Source organism: Amborella trichopoda, chromosome 11 (assembly GCF_054954075.1).
Source record: "Amborella trichopoda isolate Santa Cruz 75 chromosome 11, AtrichopodaSantaCruz75HAP2 v2.0, whole genome shotgun sequence".
NCBI classification, from domain to species: Eukaryota; Viridiplantae; Streptophyta; class Magnoliopsida; order Amborellales; family Amborellaceae; genus Amborella; species Amborella trichopoda.
This window is the reverse complement of record NC_142346.1, coordinates 38,200,306-38,219,575: the sequence shown is the minus strand read 5'-3', so window position 1 is coordinate 38,219,575 and position 19,270 is coordinate 38,200,306. Positions and strand designations below refer to the sequence as shown.

General features: G+C 35.0%; 1 protein-coding gene across 29 annotated transcripts in view; it reads right to left on the bottom strand.

The window, feature by feature from the left end:
• Nucleotides 1–223: 223 nt before the first annotated feature.
• The window catches only part of UBP27 (ubiquitin-specific protease 27), a 36,768-nt gene continuing 17,721 nt past the window's right edge, over nucleotides 224–19,270 (bottom strand). For 11 of the 29 annotated variants that reach the window (XR_016044151.1, XR_016044155.1, XR_016044156.1 and 8 more), the window contains one exon: nucleotides 9,107–9,535. Coding sequence is in view for 18 of the 29 variants with exons in the window: in XM_020668831.2 (XP_020524490.1) it covers nucleotides 9,239–9,535 (297 nt within the window). In the remaining 11 variants the exon portion in view is untranslated. Of the gene's footprint in view, nucleotides 908–9,106; nucleotides 9,536–9,688; nucleotides 10,245–12,337; nucleotides 12,453–19,270 lie in introns of those variants that run through there. The other 18 variants (XR_016044153.1, XR_016044158.1, XM_020668837.2 and 15 more) reach the window with 6 other exon arrangements.

Sequence of the window (19,270 nt, the reverse complement as noted above, 5' to 3'; positions counted from 1 at the left end):
GCAGTTTAGAGAAAGAAAGGAACTGCATAATCTATTTGGTATGGGATTTTACCAATCTATTTAAGGAATAAGAGAGAAACCAAATTAGTATGCTCTATGGCCATCTATGTAGAAGGTGGTTTCTTATAAAGAGAGCAATGACCTCTTGCATAAAAGAGGTAGGGCCTACACAGAGAGGCAAGGCCTCCACATAGTTATAAGTCGTCAAGCATGAAAAGAGATGGGTGGAAAAATTTGTAAATGCATTCACTAATAACAACATGTATACGTACAATCATGAGTAACTTACACAATAGGTTAACTTATATAGTAAGATAGAGCACAATAAGTAATATACATATTAAATATTACACTTTTTATATATGACATGATACACAAAGTAATTACAAGATATTCAACGATCTTTGTACTCCCCTTCAAGCCAATGTTTGAAAAGTCGGCGAGTCGAACCGGACTCGCCCGGTTCGATTCGAGAATCGCCACCCCTATACCTGTTAACTTGTAAAGTAAGATAGAGCACAATAAGTAATATACATATTAAATATTACACTTTTTATATATGACATGATACACAAAGTAATTACAAGATATTCAACGATCTTTATACTCCCCTTCAAACTAGTGTTTGAAAAGTTGGCGAGTCGAACTGTACTCGCCCGGTTCGACTCGGGAATCGCCACTCCTGTATCGGTTCTAGCAAAATACGCAGAATTGCCCATGTCTAGAGAGAACCGGGCGATTTTGAACAGTGAACGCCCATATGACGTCATAAACCGGCGAGAACCTCCCGAATGACATCACGGATCTCTGGTTCTCAGCAACACGTGGCACAACCTCATACCCACAGCATCGCGGCTACGCGTGGCACCTCCTCTCAAACGTCGGGCTGCCCCCGCACTCTCACAACCTGGTTGGTTATTACATAGGCATTTATAGAGGAAAATATAATACTCATCATTGGATGTGGATAATTCCCACAAACATTGTGCGTCCATTAAATTAAGACAGAAATTGAATATATACTATTAGAGTAATGATCCTATGAGACCCTCTCATACCCATGTGTGTAGGACCCCAAAGGATCACCATTAAATTTGGCACATATCTCTATAAAAGTCAAGTCCCACACCCATGTGATAACTTTTCTAGAGATCTGTATCAAATTTAATGGTGATCCTTTAAGGTCCTACACACATGAGTGTGGGAGGGTCTCATAGAATCATTACTCATACTATTAATATGAAACATAATGTCATACACTATGATGTGGCGTTGATGGTTATCACTTCCACTTTCTCCTTGGACCTCTCAAGGTCGAATCGCTGCCTAGGCGCTATCTGCTTTATTTTTATTGTAAAATAAAGATAAAAGGCAGAAAATAATGTCGTACAAAAAAATAAAAAATAAAAAAGTTTATTCTATTTGAAATCTCTATCTTTTTACTAACAATCTCTATCACTAAATTTATTCTAGAAACCCAAAAAATTAAATTTTTGAAAAATTAAAGTGTTATTTCGAAATTTGGTACGCTTTCTAATAATTTCTACATTGATAACCAAATCTTTTATTTTATTTATTAATTTTTGCATTATAAATCATGTAATGTACTATTTTTCTTACAATTGTCAATAATACATTTTAAATTAGATGATATTATAAAATATTTTGGATTTATTACTATTTGTATAATAAAATAATTATAAAATATAAACCAATAATTTTAATTTTCAGTATATAATATTATAGTTAGTTAGGATGTAATAATTTTGGAATATAGTTAGTTAGGTTGTAATAATTTGGGTTTTTTTAGCGGATTAGGGTTTTCCGCCAATTCGAGATTTTAGTGGCAATTTTTTCATTGATTTAGTCTACTCTTTATTGTAGTCCATATATGATTATATGCTTTATCCATGATAATTCTATGATTTTTCTTTTATGTGATATAAATTTAATGGTCAATATAAGTTTATACAGGGAAAGAACATCTCAATATTCACAAATTGATAAAAAAAATGAAAGTTAATAATGTAGTACTCTCATTTCTGATTAGATTCCTAAAAATCAACATTTATAATGAATTTTAATAAAAAATTTTGGATTTTTTTTAAAGCTTAATTCGATTGATTCGGCCCATTCTCGATCCGGATTGCCGATTCACCAATCCGGATGGGTTTTTAGAGTGCCCGATCGGGGGCACCAATCTGGTTTTTAAACCACTACTTCAAACTAAGGTTAGTTGAACAATATCAGTTTGTCAATGAGATAATCATGATGAGCTTGAGTCATTACCTTGATAAAAATATCTGCAAGTTGTTGTTGTGAGGCAATGTGTGGGAATATAATATGTTCAGCTAGAAAGTTTTTACAAATGAAATGACAAATAACTTTTGTATGCTTTGTGTGCTCATGAAACATTAGATTGGAGGCAATATGCATAGCACTCATATTATCAGCATATAACAGCATAGGAGATTGACAAAGAATATTTAGGTCATGTAAGAGACTTCTCGACCAAGTGATTGCACTGCAAGCTAAGGATGTGACTCGGTATTTAACTTAGGCAGAAGATTTTGACACAGTTGTTGTTTCTTACAATTCTATAATATGAGAGAATCTTCAAGAAATACACACCATCGAGTGGTCAAGCGTTGAGTATCTGGGCGTCCTGCCCAGTCCGCATCAGCATAGACTCATAACTAGATAAAAGAGTTAGAGGTAAGAACAACCATCTATGATATGTGCCCACAGATACTGAATCATACGGTGGACAACGGAGACGTGGATACAACAGGGATCTGCAACCAACTGTCTATACAAAGTGGACAGCCAACCAACTGTCTATACAAAGTGGGATTTGGAAGTTTGTCCCATCAATATTTTACATTCACCTTCATTAGTGTAGCCACCCATTTATCATCAGTTAAGTTGGCTAGTTTGATCAAATATTTGGTGTACTTCTTTTGGTTAACTATATATCCATCAAGGGAGTAATAAATCTCTAGGCTAAAAAAGTAAATCAGTGGACCCAAATCTTTCATTTTGAACGAGTAACTGAGAAACTCTTTTAAGTAATGTATATTGTCATGGTTGTCTCATGTGATAAGGATATCATCAACATATTAGAAAGAATTGTTATCGTTGAAGAACAATGATGGGTAAATAGCGAATAGTCATGAGCATTAGGTGTCAACCTAGCATTAAGAATGGCTTATCAAAACCGTTCAAACCATACTCTTGGAGCTTGTTTTAAACTATACAAGGTTTTCTTCACAGGACAGACCATAGACTTATCATGGCATTACCCAGGAAGAGGTCGCATATATATTGTCTCTTTCAAATATCCATGAAGAAATAAATTATTCACATCCATTTGAGAAATAGTCCACTGATGCATAGCTAAGAGAACAATTAATGTACGTATGGTGGTCATTTTAACAATTGGAGCAAATGTTTCGTCGTAGTCTATACTATACTCTTGCTCATAACCTTGAGAAACTAGTAATGTTTTATATCGCTCAATCCCTCTATCAGATTTAAGCTTCATAAAAAACACGCATTTACTTTCAATAATAGATGTGTTAGAAAAGCAAGGTATAAGATGCCAAGTGTCATTTTTCAACAAGGCACTAATTTTTGTATCCATGGCCTCCTTCCAACGTCGTATAGTAGAAGTTGCTGGTAGGTGGAAGGAATATCAATTAGGGACAAACAATGATCTAGATAGTAAACAAAGATCTAGGAGATTGGAAGGAATATCAACAATATCAATAGATGTAAACAAAGATCAAAGGTGTGATAAAAGTTGAAATCATCAAGGAAAAAAATATATCAATCAAGTGGACGAGTTACACGTGAAGAACATCGTAATGGCGTGGATTGGTTTTGTTTGCACTATTATTGATGCATCAAAAGCTGTAGTGATTTATCAGTAGAACAAGCATATGAGAAATCTAATAAGAAAAGGACTTGAAGAATAATCAAATAGGTTCTTTTTAGAAAGACAACATTGCAAGAAACACATACATGACACGCTGTTGGATCATAACATAGAAATCCCTTTTGATCTGAACAATAAACCCATAAAAACATGATTGCTTGAACAAAAAAAAATTTCATTTCATGTGCAGAAAGATGAACTATACAAACACATCCATAAACATGCAAGAGAGAATAATCAAGGTGTGTCATTTCTAATTATTTATGATTTAGGCCAGTTTCTACTTATTTAAATTCCAATTTCTTGCTCAAAACTCAGAGGAAATAGTTGTAATGGCCAATAGTCCTTCAGATTTGGCCGTAGTTATGATAGGGGTTATTGAGGTCTCCCCATGGTTTTGTACCTAACTTCAACTACTCAGTACTTTGAACCAACTATTTGAGATGTCATACTTTACCTAATCGCACAAACAATGTTTTGCCCCGCCACAAACTCGCTATGTCCATGGCGATTTATTGAACGGACGGCGCAACGTCCGTGACACTTCCACATGATTTTTTTACCGTCACAGATTTAATATGTTTGTTACAATACAATCACGAACTTGCTAAATCCGTGGCGATCATTTTATCCACGCCGCCCAATTTTTTTGGACGATGATGATTCTATCGATGAAAACACTGTTCATTTTCGTCCATAGGCATTGTGTAGGTGCTTCCTTTATAAAAATATCAATTTCGAACCAAAATATAAAATATTTTTGCATCAATGGGCTCAAACTCTATCAATGTGAGTCTTGGCCATGGTTTTCTAATAAACAATGAATTTCTCTACCATTTCTCAACCTTCTTTTGAAAAATTTGTCTCTACGACTGGCAATCAAGACCCTAGCAAATTCAGATATAAGGCATAATATTGTCGAGCTTTATAGACCACAAAAGCCTCTCAAGAGAGTGCAATTGTAAAAGTTTTTTTGTAAAAGTTTTTTTAAGTGTTTCACTCAATCCAGTTTTATTCCGGGAGTATATTCGCCCAAGGCATGATTGCACCATAGAGAGTTTTTGTGTCTTTGGCATTTATTACATTGAAGATGGCACGAACATCCTGTGACTCTATGTCCAATTAAACCACAAAACTTTGTTTTGTTTTGGGTAATTTTGTGGGGAAAGCAAGCCCTACTCGTTTTTTCACGTAAATTAGGAGTTAACTTTTTGAAGGTATAAGTAGAGTGGTGTTAATGGTGGGAATGAAAACCACAACATGGTAACTAAAGTATGGGGTGCTACCACCACGACTCAAGCCCCTTGCTTTATAAAAATTCACATTGCCCTACAATGTGTTCAATGATTCGTAGAGAAGACGCGGTGTGACTCTAACAATCATTATTTCATTGATTTTGTTTATGAGTGGGTTGGCTTCTAAGTGGTCTTCCTCAGTTCGAGATTTCATCTCTGTGCTTGCCGAGGCTTAGAAAGCTCATTTTGACCTTGTTAAGGCACGAGACTCAAACATTGGACTGTGAACTAGTTTCTCAGCTAGTTGAATGCTAACTGAGCATCACTACCGAGGTTGAGAGTAAAAAACTGACTCTGATTGTATGCTTAATTAAGATTACTCAAGTCCAGCCTCTATTTCATTGTGTTTTAAGCTTTCTTAGCACAAGTTGACTGGAAATAGTCAATTCAAAAGTGAACAAAGAAGAGAAGACTCCAAAAAACTATAATAACTAATAAAAAGGTTTAAACTTTGACGCTTCTAGATTGACAAAATCAGGTACTTTGGAAAATTATCTCTAAAACTCTGAAGCACAAGCTTAAACCGACATCTATTTATAGTTCAAAACTTAGCCTGAACCTCAATAATTCTAATACTAAATATAAATCGAACTCCTAATTACAACTTAATTTGTGATGATACCTTTGCCAATGAGAAAATGTGATCAAACAAATGCGTCCTAAAAAAACATGAACTGTTAGATCAACTTCTAGAAGCCATAACTTTTTGCTCTGAGGTCAGAAATGACCTCATTCTAGAAACAACATGAGCTCTATAATGCCAAAATATGCAAAGCAAATATTGCCTAGCTAATTTGGCCACAAAATATCTTTGAAGCCTTGAACGCACCCTTGAAATTTGTTCCTCAAAGTCCATCAACATCACCAGTGTCATCATCATCATCGTTAGAGCTTTTTATCAACTATTTGGGGTCGGCTATGGTAAGTCAATCTGCTCTATTAAGGGTCATACTCTTAGTGAAGTCATAAGTAATATTTTTCACTACTTTCTACCATATTTTTTCGGGCCTACCTTGACCTTTTTAACCTTCCACTTGAACCAACTAACACCTCCTAAAAAGTGGTGTATTGAGTCTACGATATTTCTTCTAATCTTAGCCTATTGTAGTGACACCTAAGTTATCCCAAATGTATTCATTTCGAATTTTATCTGTTTTTTGTATTGTCACTCATCCACCTCAACTACACTCACCTTATGGGTATGTTGTTTCTTGACCACCGAACATTTCACCGCATAAAGCAAAGTTGATCTTACAGCTGATCTATAGAACTTTCCCTTCAACTTCATTGGTATGCGATGATTACATAAAACTCTGGTTGCACATCTCCAATTTAGCCACACAGCTCTAATTCTATGTATGACATCTTCATCAATCTCTCCATTTTTTTAGATTATCAACTCAAGATATCGAATGAGCACTATTTTTGGTATTTCTTGGCCATCAATCCAAACTATTTCATCATCTCTACTCCTATTACTACTCAATTTGCATTCCATATACTATGCCTTAGTCCAGCACCTACATCACTAGTGTCTAATATCAAAACTTCAAAATATGGGCAAATAGAATCATCCACTTTAAGTGATTTCATGCAATTGTGGTCTTGATAATCTCCATTTAAGAAGATTGTTTCCAATAATTTTGTAATTCAGCTTTGACCCTAAAGCCAACAATTGTCACCAATAGGGAATTCTTTGGGAACGGTTCTCCATCACTTCCTGATTCTTTGTTTATGTGGGTAAATTGTAATTCTAAATTTCTTTGACAGCTCCATGTTTGATCCGCATCATTGTAGGCTCTCTGTTATGTGGGAGAGTAGTAGTTCTAAATGTCCCAGATGATTCTGAATTTCATCAAAGCTTTATTCGAGGTGCCATGGGCAAGAGGCTTTACCAACAGTCCATTAGATATCTTTTTAAGTGCTCCATTTAACCAATAGGTGTATTGTACTTGCATCTAGTAGCCTCATTCTTTGCAATGTGTGAGCTGCTGCCTCATTGCAGTCATGGAGGTGAGCAGAGTAAGAAAGAATTTTTCGATCTAAATGTTCTATGAGGAGGCCCCTCACCTCAGCTGGCCACAGTTTGTCTCAAGCACATCGAAACCGAGCACGACCATACCTTCAAGTGGAGGAATTCACCAGCCCGGCTTCCTTGCAGAGGGATCTCTGCAGTTAACTGTCTTTACTATGTTCGTGAGAAAATTTCAGGACCTGTAACCCCTAAATTTGTTTTTCCTTATTACCTAAGAGTTCATAGAGACTTAATTGACATGCAAACTCGTTCAACACTCCTCATAACATGTAATACCATTGCTTTCCTTTCCAGCCATATATACTATGGAGGTATCATCAACAGCAGCCTCAACAGGATCACTCCCTTCTTAGACAGTTGCAAACTGAAACCATTGGGTAAACATATAACTGATCGAGGCAGGGATCACCTAGGGAAACCCAAAAAGACCTAACATAAGGATCTCACCTCTCTGGGACCTACAATGGAAACACTGGCGACTAATGTCACTTTCCTTACACAAGGTAGATGTTGGTGAGGGGAATGCCAGGGTACGTGAAATGGTTGACTATGATAATTTTCTCGAGCAATACCAGCCAAAAGAAAGAATGTGCCTAGCAAGGCCCTGGAATTGAATGGGATTTCAGGCCACAAATGCACTCGCATCAGCAGCAACATCGCGGGCAATGAAACCATACATAGAGCACTCTATGAATAGGCCTCGGCCAAACAATTGTATCATCACCCATTGGGTGGTAATAAAACTGCTGAAAATTACTGAGGAGCAATGTTAAGGCCAAGATCTCCATGTCATGAATCCTACGATATCTCAAGGCAGAAGGCTAAACAGACTTGCAGCGCTTCCAGTAACACTCTCAGTGACTTGACGTGTCTGTCCCGGAAGCAAGGGCAAAGGGCCCAAGCACCTCATCCTTGAGGGTCGAGTTCCGAACAATTTGTCTAACTAGAATCCCTTCTCCCTGCCATCATTACCCTGAACTCTGATACATTTGATGAAATTATCTCTGCAGGTGTTGATACCCCTCCAAACCCGAGAGAGTATGGCCATGCTACTTTGTATCTTCACCAGAAACCTCGACTCATATTTATAAAAGACCGCCCTTTCCACAAATGCATCTGCAAAGAACCACACCACCCCATTCATCTTTCTAGTCCTTCTTAGGCCTAACCTCCTCCTTTCTTCACCTACAAACCCTTGGAACCTCCGCTCAATCCCAACCTCTAACCATGCGAACGTCATTAAGAACTGATTTTTGTTAGCTACACTTGCAAGGATGATGTAGAGGAGCATAATGCAGTTGCAAGGATGATTTTTGTTAGCTACACTTCCAGCATATGCATCTTTTTCCACTGTAATCGGCACTCCATCCCCCATAGTTTCAGTCAGGCAGTTGATAGCTTTACGCTCTTATTTGGCTTACCTTAAACCAGTGCTATCTGGAACATCAATTTTATGGGTGGTCCAATCAAACAACACAAATGGGGCACATTTGAGCCGGATGAGCCCCATACTGTTTCATTGGACATGAATCTGAATGGATGGTCTACATGGACCAAACTTATGGAGAGCCACATGAGCCTGGCTGATACAATCATTTCAGAATATACACTGTGAAACACAAGAATCCGCATGACTAAAGGAAATAGTCATCACCAACCAACAATTAGTTGGATAGTGATGGAGACAAAGTAGGACTGACCAGGGTATGAAAAAACCAAGGATGGTCCCACTCACAGCTTGTAACCCATCTATTGGAAAGTGATGACCTTCATGGCCGCAGACTTTCTATGCTCACCAGGATCATATTATAGTTTTCCCTACAAAATACAAGATAAAGCTTTATAGCAGAGACAAGAATGAGATTGGGATGATGGCATGTATTGGTCACATTGTTCACTATTGCAGCACTACATCCTGGGTTCAAATCCCAAGCTGACCAGCTTGAAAAGAAAAAGTATACTCAAGAATTCTTATGATATAGATGTCTTCTCATAGAAAAGTAAGCTCGCTTCTGACGCCAAAACTCTCTCGATCGGCACTCTCAGGACATCAGAGTCTGATATACCATACCAATACATCTCAGCTTTCTTCAGTTGCTTCCCTTCATCTCCACACTGCCCATGAATGAGAGCTTCTTCATCTGAGCCAACCAAAGCTCTCCGATATACTGTATAATGACCACTCCCTGGCCTTCCATGGTGCTCCACCACTGAAGTAAGACTGTAAAAGTATCCTTTTGGAGCAATAGAATCACCATTTCCGCCTCCCTACACCAAAGCAAAAGGTTCCAGAAAGAGAGCCATCCTATTATACAACATACACAAAGTTTTTGATCCTCGAGCCAAGAAAAGAAGTAGGGCTATTTAATAAGGACATGGACACACGTGTCATGCTCAGAGTGGCCACAGTGTCTGACATGGTAGCTCCAAAAATCATATGTCACATACATATTCATAAAATTCTGAGATGTCAGGGTATATAACATGGCTTTGCAAGTAAAATTAAATTAATTAGCTAAGAATAGAACTGACTAAAACTATTACACAGGTGAGCAGTCTTAGGCACGGGCTCATAATGATGTACACATGCATCTGGAAGCATGTGTTCAGAATTTGGACGTGTCTTATTGAGACATAATGTGTATCATGACTCAAAAGAATTTCAAGACACCATGATACACCTCCCAAAAGCATCAGAAAAGTCTCCCGTGTCAAGACATGAGTTGGACAAACACCTACGTGAGACCACCAAAACATGCGTGTCTGACAGGCTTATCATTACACAGGCTCGTTACATAAGACACACACTCTCTCTCTCTCTCTCTCTCTCTCTCTCATAGGTGTATATATAGAGGGTGCAGTTTATACATGGCGTCCACCTTCAAAAATCAAAGTAACATGCACCTCCAAACCTCGCTTGAAGGTGCAGTTCCAATCCCAAAAGCCCTCATGTTGCCTTGAAAATCTATTTCCACTCCTAATTATGAAATTTCAAGCTTCAATAGTGGTGCAGATCATATACCGATATATAAACACTTGAAAATGGACAATCCAAATAATATGTCAAAAGATACACTTTTTTAGGACTTGAAATCCTTTTTCATTTCATATATATGTATCCCGAGGTCGACATGATTAATTGGGGGATTTTTTATCAAAGGAATAGCCTTTTCCAATGGGGTCTTACTTCTATAGAATAAAGTTGACACCATATATAAACTGAGCTGATGTAATAGTATACGCCCAACAGCCCAGATTGAATCTGGGCCGATCAGACTGTCACGATTGCATTTTGTATTTGAATTTTAGTTTTTATTGTGTAAATCCAAATCACTTGAAATTTGAAGCATTTACTTTTCTCATTAAGCCAAACCTGATATAAATATTTAAAAACTAATTTACAATAAATAAAGTAAAAAAAAAACTCTAGAAATATTAGGGATATTTATTTTGGGAATTATTTTATGCATTTTTATTGGGTGTGTTTAATTTTCAAGAGTAGGCGCTCAAAATTTCAAATAAATTGGATTTGTATAAAAAAATAAAAATTCCAAGACGATACGTAATTGTGGCCATTTGATCGGCCCACATTAAATGAGTGTATACTATTTACATTAGCCCTTCGACAGACAAAATCTATATATATATATATATATATATATATATATATATAGACCATCCATTTGGTGAATTTCAAAATCTTGGCCTTTATAACTTCAAAATCATTTTTTTCTTTTTTAACATTGTTAATCAAATAATAATAAAGCTATCCAAAAAATTTGGAAGGGAAAAAGATCCTTCTAAGGCTTAGATCTAAGCATCGCATTAAAATGGACGGCCTATACTAATTGGGCTAGAAAAACACTTTGTGGGATGTGTTTTCAAATTTTGCTTTTTTGTTCTTGTTCATTAGAATGTAAAGAGTTATATTTAAAAATTTGAGTCAAATAAATGACCCCAATATGGTTTTTGAAGATTGTTTCATTATATTATAATACAACCATTACATGACATCACTCCCCATATATATATATATATATATAGGGAAAATATGGGATTAGCCCACTAACTCATATGAACATATGAGCCCAACGACCCAGATTGATTCTGGGTCTATCTGACGATCACAGATGTCCGGTAGTGTTTGAATTTTAGGTTTTTTTTACAAATCCAAATCACTTGAAATTTTAGGCATGTGTTCATAAAAAATAGGTGAATCTTCGAAAAATATCAAAAGAATATTTTACATGAAATAAATTGACCAAAATACCCTCAAAAAGTTTCGGGGGGTATTTTGATCATTTTGTTTTTCGTGAATAATTGTTTTTATATTTTTATTAGGTGCGCCTTGATGAGAAGAACACACACCTAAAATTTAAAGTGATTTGGATCTGTAGAAAATAAAATAAAATTTAAACACTACCGGACATCCGTGATCGTCAGATAGGCCTAGATTCAATCTAGGTCATTGAGCTCATATGAGCTAGTGGGCTAATCTCATCTTTTTCCATATATATATATATATATATATATATATATATATATATATATATATGAAAAACACTGCGCAACGCATTTAGACAAAAATGAATAGTGATTTCACCTACCCCCATCACCGTCTAAAGTTCATCGTGCAGTCACAATTGTCCGATAGTGTTTCATTTTTCATTTTTTTTTCTACAAATCAGAATGACCTGAAATTTGGAGCGTGTATTCATCAAAAATAGGAGAATCTTCGAAAAATATAAAAAAAATATTTTACATGAAAGCAATTAACCAAAATGCCCCCGAAACTTTTTGGGGGTATTTTTGTCAATTATTTTCAAGGATAATTTTTTTTAGATGCGCCTCAGTAAGATGTACATACCCTCCAAATTTTAGGTCATTCCAATTTGTAGAAAAAAAAATGAAAAATAAAACACTACCGGACAATCGTGACCGCGTGATGAAATTTGGACGGCAATGAGGGTAGGCGAAATCACTATTCATTTTCGCCTATAGGTGTTGGAAAGACTTTTCCTATATATATATATATATATATATATATATTAACAACTTAATAAAAGTTACCATTTAGAGGTAACCCCGAGAGTTGAGACCAAGGTCGTAGTAGTCCATCGTCGAATTAGGCCAGGAGAGCCGCTGGAAGGCACTGTGACATAAATCTATTGACCCGTGCACTCATCTGTTACCCGATATGGAAATTTTATCAAGACACTATCCAATAGGACATTATCATCATTATCCAGTACACTTAAGATAAAAAATAAAGAGGAAATAATAATTGAAAACATTGACAAGCAAATTCATAACTAGAATATTCCAAAAGTTCCTATTACAAATATCTATAAAAAGGGTACTTTTGAATTTAAAACCAGTTATGCGATAAAAACAGTTGAACAAAGTATATCAGTCAATAGTGAACTGGAAAGCTTTTAGCTATTATCAAATAAAATGATTCAAACTCATAAAAATAAGGAATATAAATACCTACATATAGGTCTTATACAGATAGCTGTTAAACCCCTAACTAGATTAGGACTAAATAACTCTATATTACTATGCCTTAGAGATAGTAGGCATAATAAGTTTTTTGACTCGCTATTAGGAGTAGTAGAGTCTAGCTTATGTAGTGGTCCTGTTTATTTTAATTGTTTTCCCAATTACTCGGTCTCGTTAATGGACCCCAATCTTCTTAAAGTCCTCACTCTAAATCGAAAAACACAAGGGTTCGATATAAGTCCTGGTTCCCAAAATATTGCTCTAATCTACAGAATATGTTATAAAGTCATGAACACATTAAGTCCAAATGTCTTACAAATGGATACCAAAGGACAGACAGTATTTTTTCAAACAAATATAGAAACATCAACACTGTCATCCCTAAATCAATAAATTGATATCAAGTAATACTCCCAGAAAACTGGTCTGATCATAATGAGAACCAACAGTATAGAAGCCCTATTAATAATGAGCCGAATCAAATAATTCAATATCCAGATGGGAATATTGACATCCAATTCAGTTCTAGCCGAAGGGCAAGATTGAATTTTTCTGAAGATATGATAAGACCTCCAAAAAGAATGCCTGCACCTTTCAGACATTCTTCTTCATCAATACAGGATAAGCCCTTAATACAAGGGCTAACAAGAACAAATAGTAACATTAATATACCCGTATACAAGGCTTATGATGGTTAAGAGGATAGTGGCATTTTCACATGAGTGAAACTACTAAACAACAGATATTAAACGCTACAATACAATGGATTGTAAAAAATGAATACAATCAAGAGATACCTCATAGTGAAAGCGATACAGTTAATACACTCATCTATACAATAACCTTACATTTTGTAGGAAGTACTTCCTTATTAGATGCTAGATCGGAAGACCTATTATCTAATTTAAGATGTTCGACATTATCTCACTACAAATGGTATAAAGACGTATTCTTTTCTCGCCTGCTGTCCCGAGAAGACAGTAGTACAGATCATTAGAAGGAAAAATTTATAGCAGGTTTACCTTATCTATTTTTCGAAAAAATAAAAAATAGATTGAAGAATAAGAATGGAAGAATAATCCCATACTCCCTTTATACTCTAGGAGCACTATCTGTAGAGATTTGTGCAGAAGGTCTTGCCCTATGTACTGATTTAAAGTTAAAAAGGCAACTCGATAAGCAGAGAATGACGGGCAAGAAAAAATTGGGAGATTTTTGCGAACAATTTGGCTATAATACTTTACCTTTATCGGATAAATCTTATAAAAGAAAAAACAAAAAGTCTAGTCAAAAGAAGATTAAAGACAAGTTTACTTGAAAGTTTGTCCCAAAACCCAATCTCAAAAGGGGAAAAAGAAAAATTCCAGTATGTTATAATTGCGGGAAAGTAGGACATTACAAAAACAAATGTAAGATTAAAAAGAAATCAATGCCCTACAGATTGAAAAGGAGATTATAAATCAAATATATGATATACTTCAAATAGAAACTGATAATGACACATCAAATTCTGATTTTGAGTCTCTAGATGGAGAAATACGTGATGAAAATTTAATACTAAGTAGTTTAGATTCTGATGAACAGATGGAAGATTGTTTCTGCAAAAATCTTAATACTCTCACAAATGAAGAAAATTTAATCATAGATTTAATAGATAAGATAAGTGACCCAGAAGCAAAAAAGGAAGCCTTAACCCAATACATCCAAGTAGCTAACTCAAAAAGGAAACCAGCCCCTCTTGTAAAAACACAAGAAGAATATAGTCTAGCCGAAATACTAAAAAGAATTAATAAAAAAGATACCTCTTAGAAAGAACCATCCATTTCTGAACTAAAACAAGAAATGAATGAAATAAAAACTGAAGTACAGAATCTTAAGAATAGAATAAAGACATTAGAAATGGCTGCTGAATTTTTTGATAACAATACAAATAAAGAATTTGATAGGCTTATAAATAATCATAAAAACCCATCGTTTCCAATAGAAGAAACTCCGGAATCATCCAACTCAAAATAAGAAGATGATTCTATGCAAAACAAAAATTTTGTAAACCTATTGGATAAAGTCATCACTTAGAAATGGTTTACCTTAATAAGAATAATAGTAAATAAAGAATATAGCTTTCAGTCCCTTGAACTAATAGACTCAGGAGCGGATCTTAATTGTATAAACGAGGGATTAGTACCTACTGAATACTTTAGTAAAACAACTCAGATACTCAATACAATAGATGGTAGTAGGTTAATGATCAAATATAAACTTTCCAATGCTGCAATATGTAATAATTGTAATTGTTTCGAAATGCCCTTTATTATGGTGAAAGGATTAAGTCAAGCCGTTATACTTGGAACACCTTTTCTAAATTTACTATATTCTTTGAAAATAGATAGCACAGGAATTGAATCAAACTTAGAAGGTCATAGTGTAAAATTTGATTTTATAGACAAGCCAAAAATCAGAGAAGTTAATAACATCAAACAAATCATAGAAAATAAAGAAAGATTTTTATGTCATCTAAAAGAAGAGGTAAAGAACAGAACAATAAATGAAAAACTTTCATTTCTAGAGAATAAGAAGATTATTGAAAATATTAGAAGAAAAATACAAGAAGAAATTTGTGCTGATCTACCAAACGCCTTTTGGAATAGGAAAAAGCATATAGTAAGTTTACCTTATGAGGAAGGTTTTAATGAAAACAAAATACCAACTAAAGCTAGGCCTATTCAAATGAATCCAAGGCTTCTTGAAATATGTAAAAAGGAAATTGATGAATTACTCTAGAAAAAGTTAATCAGGAAAAGCTCATCCCCGTGGAGTTATTCAGCTTTTTATGTCGAGAAAGCTTCAAAAAAAGAACGAGGAGCACCAAGACTGGTAATAAACTACAAGCCATTAAATCAGGTACTCAAATGGATTAGATATCCGATACCTAATAAAAAAGATTTACTTGATAGACTTGTAAACGCTTGCATATTCTCTAAATTTGATTTAAAATCAGGTTATTGGCAAATACAGGTATCTGAAAAAGATAGGTATAAGACTGCTTTTAATATCCCCTTCGGACGATATGAATGGAACATAATGCCATTTGGGCTAAAAAACGCCCCTTCAGAATTCCAGAAAATAATGAATGATATTTTCAATCCTTATATGAAATTTATGATTGTTTACATAGATGATGTCTTGATATTTTCATAAAGCATTGAGCAACACTTTAAGCACATAAATGTATTTATAAATGCAATCAAAGCGTGGGGCTTGGTAGTCTCGGTTAAGAAAATTAGTCTTTGCCAAACCAAAATTAGATTCCTAGGTCACAATATTTTTCAAAGAAGTATTATCCCTATTGATAGAGCAATAGACTTTGCAAATAAATTTCCTGACATTATTTTATATAAAACAGAACTCCAAAGATTTCTAGGGTGTCTAAACTATATTTCGGATTTTTATAAAAATCTAGCCATTGATGCTAAACCATTATTTGAAAGGTTAAAAAAGAATCCACCCAAATGGACTGATGAGCATACTTTGGCAGTAAGGAGAATAAAAAATAAGGCTAAGGAATTACCTTGCCTAACACTGTCTAATCCTAATGCCTTCAAGATAATTGAGTGTGATGCCTTCGAAATAGGATTAAGAGGAATTTTAAAACAAAAAATACAAGAGAAAAAACAACTAATCCGCTTTACATCCAAAGCATGGAATAAAACTCAGCAAAATTATTCAACGGTTAAGAAAGAAATCTTAGCCATTGTCCATTGTGTCACAAAATTTCAAAGTGATATTCTTAATCAAAAATTCTTAATACGGACTGATTGTAAAGCAGCAAAGCACATCTTGTTAAAAGATGTACAAAATTTTCAAAACAAATTTTTGCCAGATGGCAAGCAATCCTTTCCTCCTTTGATTTTGATATTGAACATCTAAAAAGAAACACTAACTTCCTACCTGATTCTTAACTCGTGAATTTTGCAGGGAGGACAGAGATAGGACCAAGAGATAGGCGGGTAATAATGAATACTAATATTAATAAGGGAAAAGAAAAAATGGACATTGTTCCATTACCATCCTCAAGAAAGCCTATAATAAAATACCCAGAACCTCCAAACCAACTCATAAAACGACAAGCTCAAGAGCTTATCTCCTCACCCAGTTCGGTAAAAACTCCAACATCAGAGAAATCCCTGTTTATAGAAACTACTTTTTTAACTGATATTATAATAGAAGATGAACACTAGAATTTGGATCCAGTAAACATTGCCAATCTATATCTGATCAATAATTTGAATCCCTCTAATGGTAATAAAACAAAGGAATGGTACGAAGCAATTCTCCTAGAAACAGGTTCTATCACTTTGGTACATTTTTACCAAAGAAATACAAATATAGTTTGCTTATTCAAAATTCCAGATAAGAAAAGTGATATTCTATAAAGAATGGGCCTTAGATCACATGAGAAGCAGAAAGTTACAGGCACTAGAATTTAATAATAAATACTACAAATATTCTGAATATATCGATGCCTGGCACAAGGTTTTCTCCCTCCAAAATAGTAATACTTCACACACCTAGTTTACACAAGTGAAATTGCCAATAGTGGAAAAATTTCCTAACTGGTTTAGAAACTGGTTCCAGATTTGGGGATCCGGAACAGAAATCCTTCCTCCTAAGATCCAAGCTTCTCAAGCCAAGTTTGCAGAATTCAATAATAATGACCCTCAAATAGACCAGCATCTATACTTTATGGCATTATATCAAATCCCCTGGATTATGAAATGGACTTTTGCAATATCCGATAATTGTACTAATGATTGGGAATACATTCCGAAACTTGGAAAAAATATATATATTAAATGGTGGGACGTTTATGAAAACAAGCTTATTGATCCAGAAAATATTAAGCTGAAAAAGGTCCCAACTCAGTTGCCAGAAGAAAGTCCAAATAGCTTTGCTGAATATATATAAGATGAAGAAGCAGAACCCTAAAGCAACAAAAGAAGAATTAAAAAGGCAGTTGCTTCAAATGTTCGAAGAAGAAGGAGAAGCAATGTCAACCTCGTCGCAAAATGATGAAGACTATGCTACCGAGAATGAAGATTGCGGCCAGGTGCAACCAACAATTGAATTTTCTCAATAAGAGCTCGAAGAAAAAGCCCAATAAAACTCAAATATCCAGCCCGATGAATAAAGATGGATAGATCTCAGTTGCTGTCTGCCACCACCAGAATTATTAAAGCCACCTGCCACCAGATGCCAGTTGTCCCTAGCTGGCCGACACTTTGGAGCCACTTGATATTCCCAGATACCCACTAGCTAATACGACAAAGCCACCGACGACTACTGTCCAACTTTTACTATTTGGAGATTCTACCGACAAAATACTATTCAAGCCTTTAGCCAAATCAAAATACTGTGCCATCACCTTTTGATAAATCAACATATTGTTTCAACTTTTAGGTGGCACCGACCTATAAAGGAGAGTTAATAACTCTTTGAAGTCCGAGGCCTATAAAAGGAGGAGGCCTAGCTTAAGTTCAACACCGGGAAGAAGAGTCTTCTCTCTGCTCTCTTCTATCTACCTCTCTACTCTCTTCTATCTTCTTCTTTAACTCATATTCCTGCTCAAAAGGCCAAGTTCAAAATTTTTACAGCACTTCCTTTCTCAACTCTAAAACTCCACTCCAATCTCGAGTAATATTCTAAACATTCTAATAGTTCTCAAATCCTTGCTTTAGAACTCCCAGTTTTCTTTGAATAAGTTCTGAGCCTTCTTGTTCTTCCTTCCATGTTTATTAACACATCTTAATAATTATTTAGTTCCATCTTCTCCTCTCCTGTTTTTCTCTGCTCTTATTCTTCTCTGTCTCTTTCTCTATCTTCTACAAAAGTACTGTAGATCCAGTGGTATATCATGAACCACTTGGAAAAATTGAGTGAATGAGAGTTTATGTGTGACTGTAATATTAATAGTTTACCAACCTACTGTCCTGAGGAGTGGAAGCTCTTCACCAGTTTCTGTATATGTAATATGTAAGTTCTTTCTAATTTTTGCAAGTTCCTTTTGTAATCTGCTGATACTTCTTTGATATGCAAATAAAATTTGTATTCAGTATCAAAATTAGAGATATTACTTATACTAATTAGATTGTGCTTGATATTTCTCCTTTTTCCTTTATGAAAATATCAAGACATCATCTATGTAAACAATCATAAATTTCATACAAGGATTGAAAATATCATTCATTATTTTCTGGAATTCTGAAGGGGCGTTTTTTAGCCCAAATGGCACTACGTTCCATTCATATTGTCCGAAATGGACATTAAAAGCAGTCTTATACCTATCTTTTTCAGATACCTGTATTTGCCAATAACCAGATTTTAAATCAAATTTAGAGAATATGCAAGCGTTTACAAGTCTATCAAGTAAATCTTTTTTATTAGGTATCGGATATCTAATCTATTTGAGTACCTAATTTAATGGCTTGTAGTTTATTACCAGTC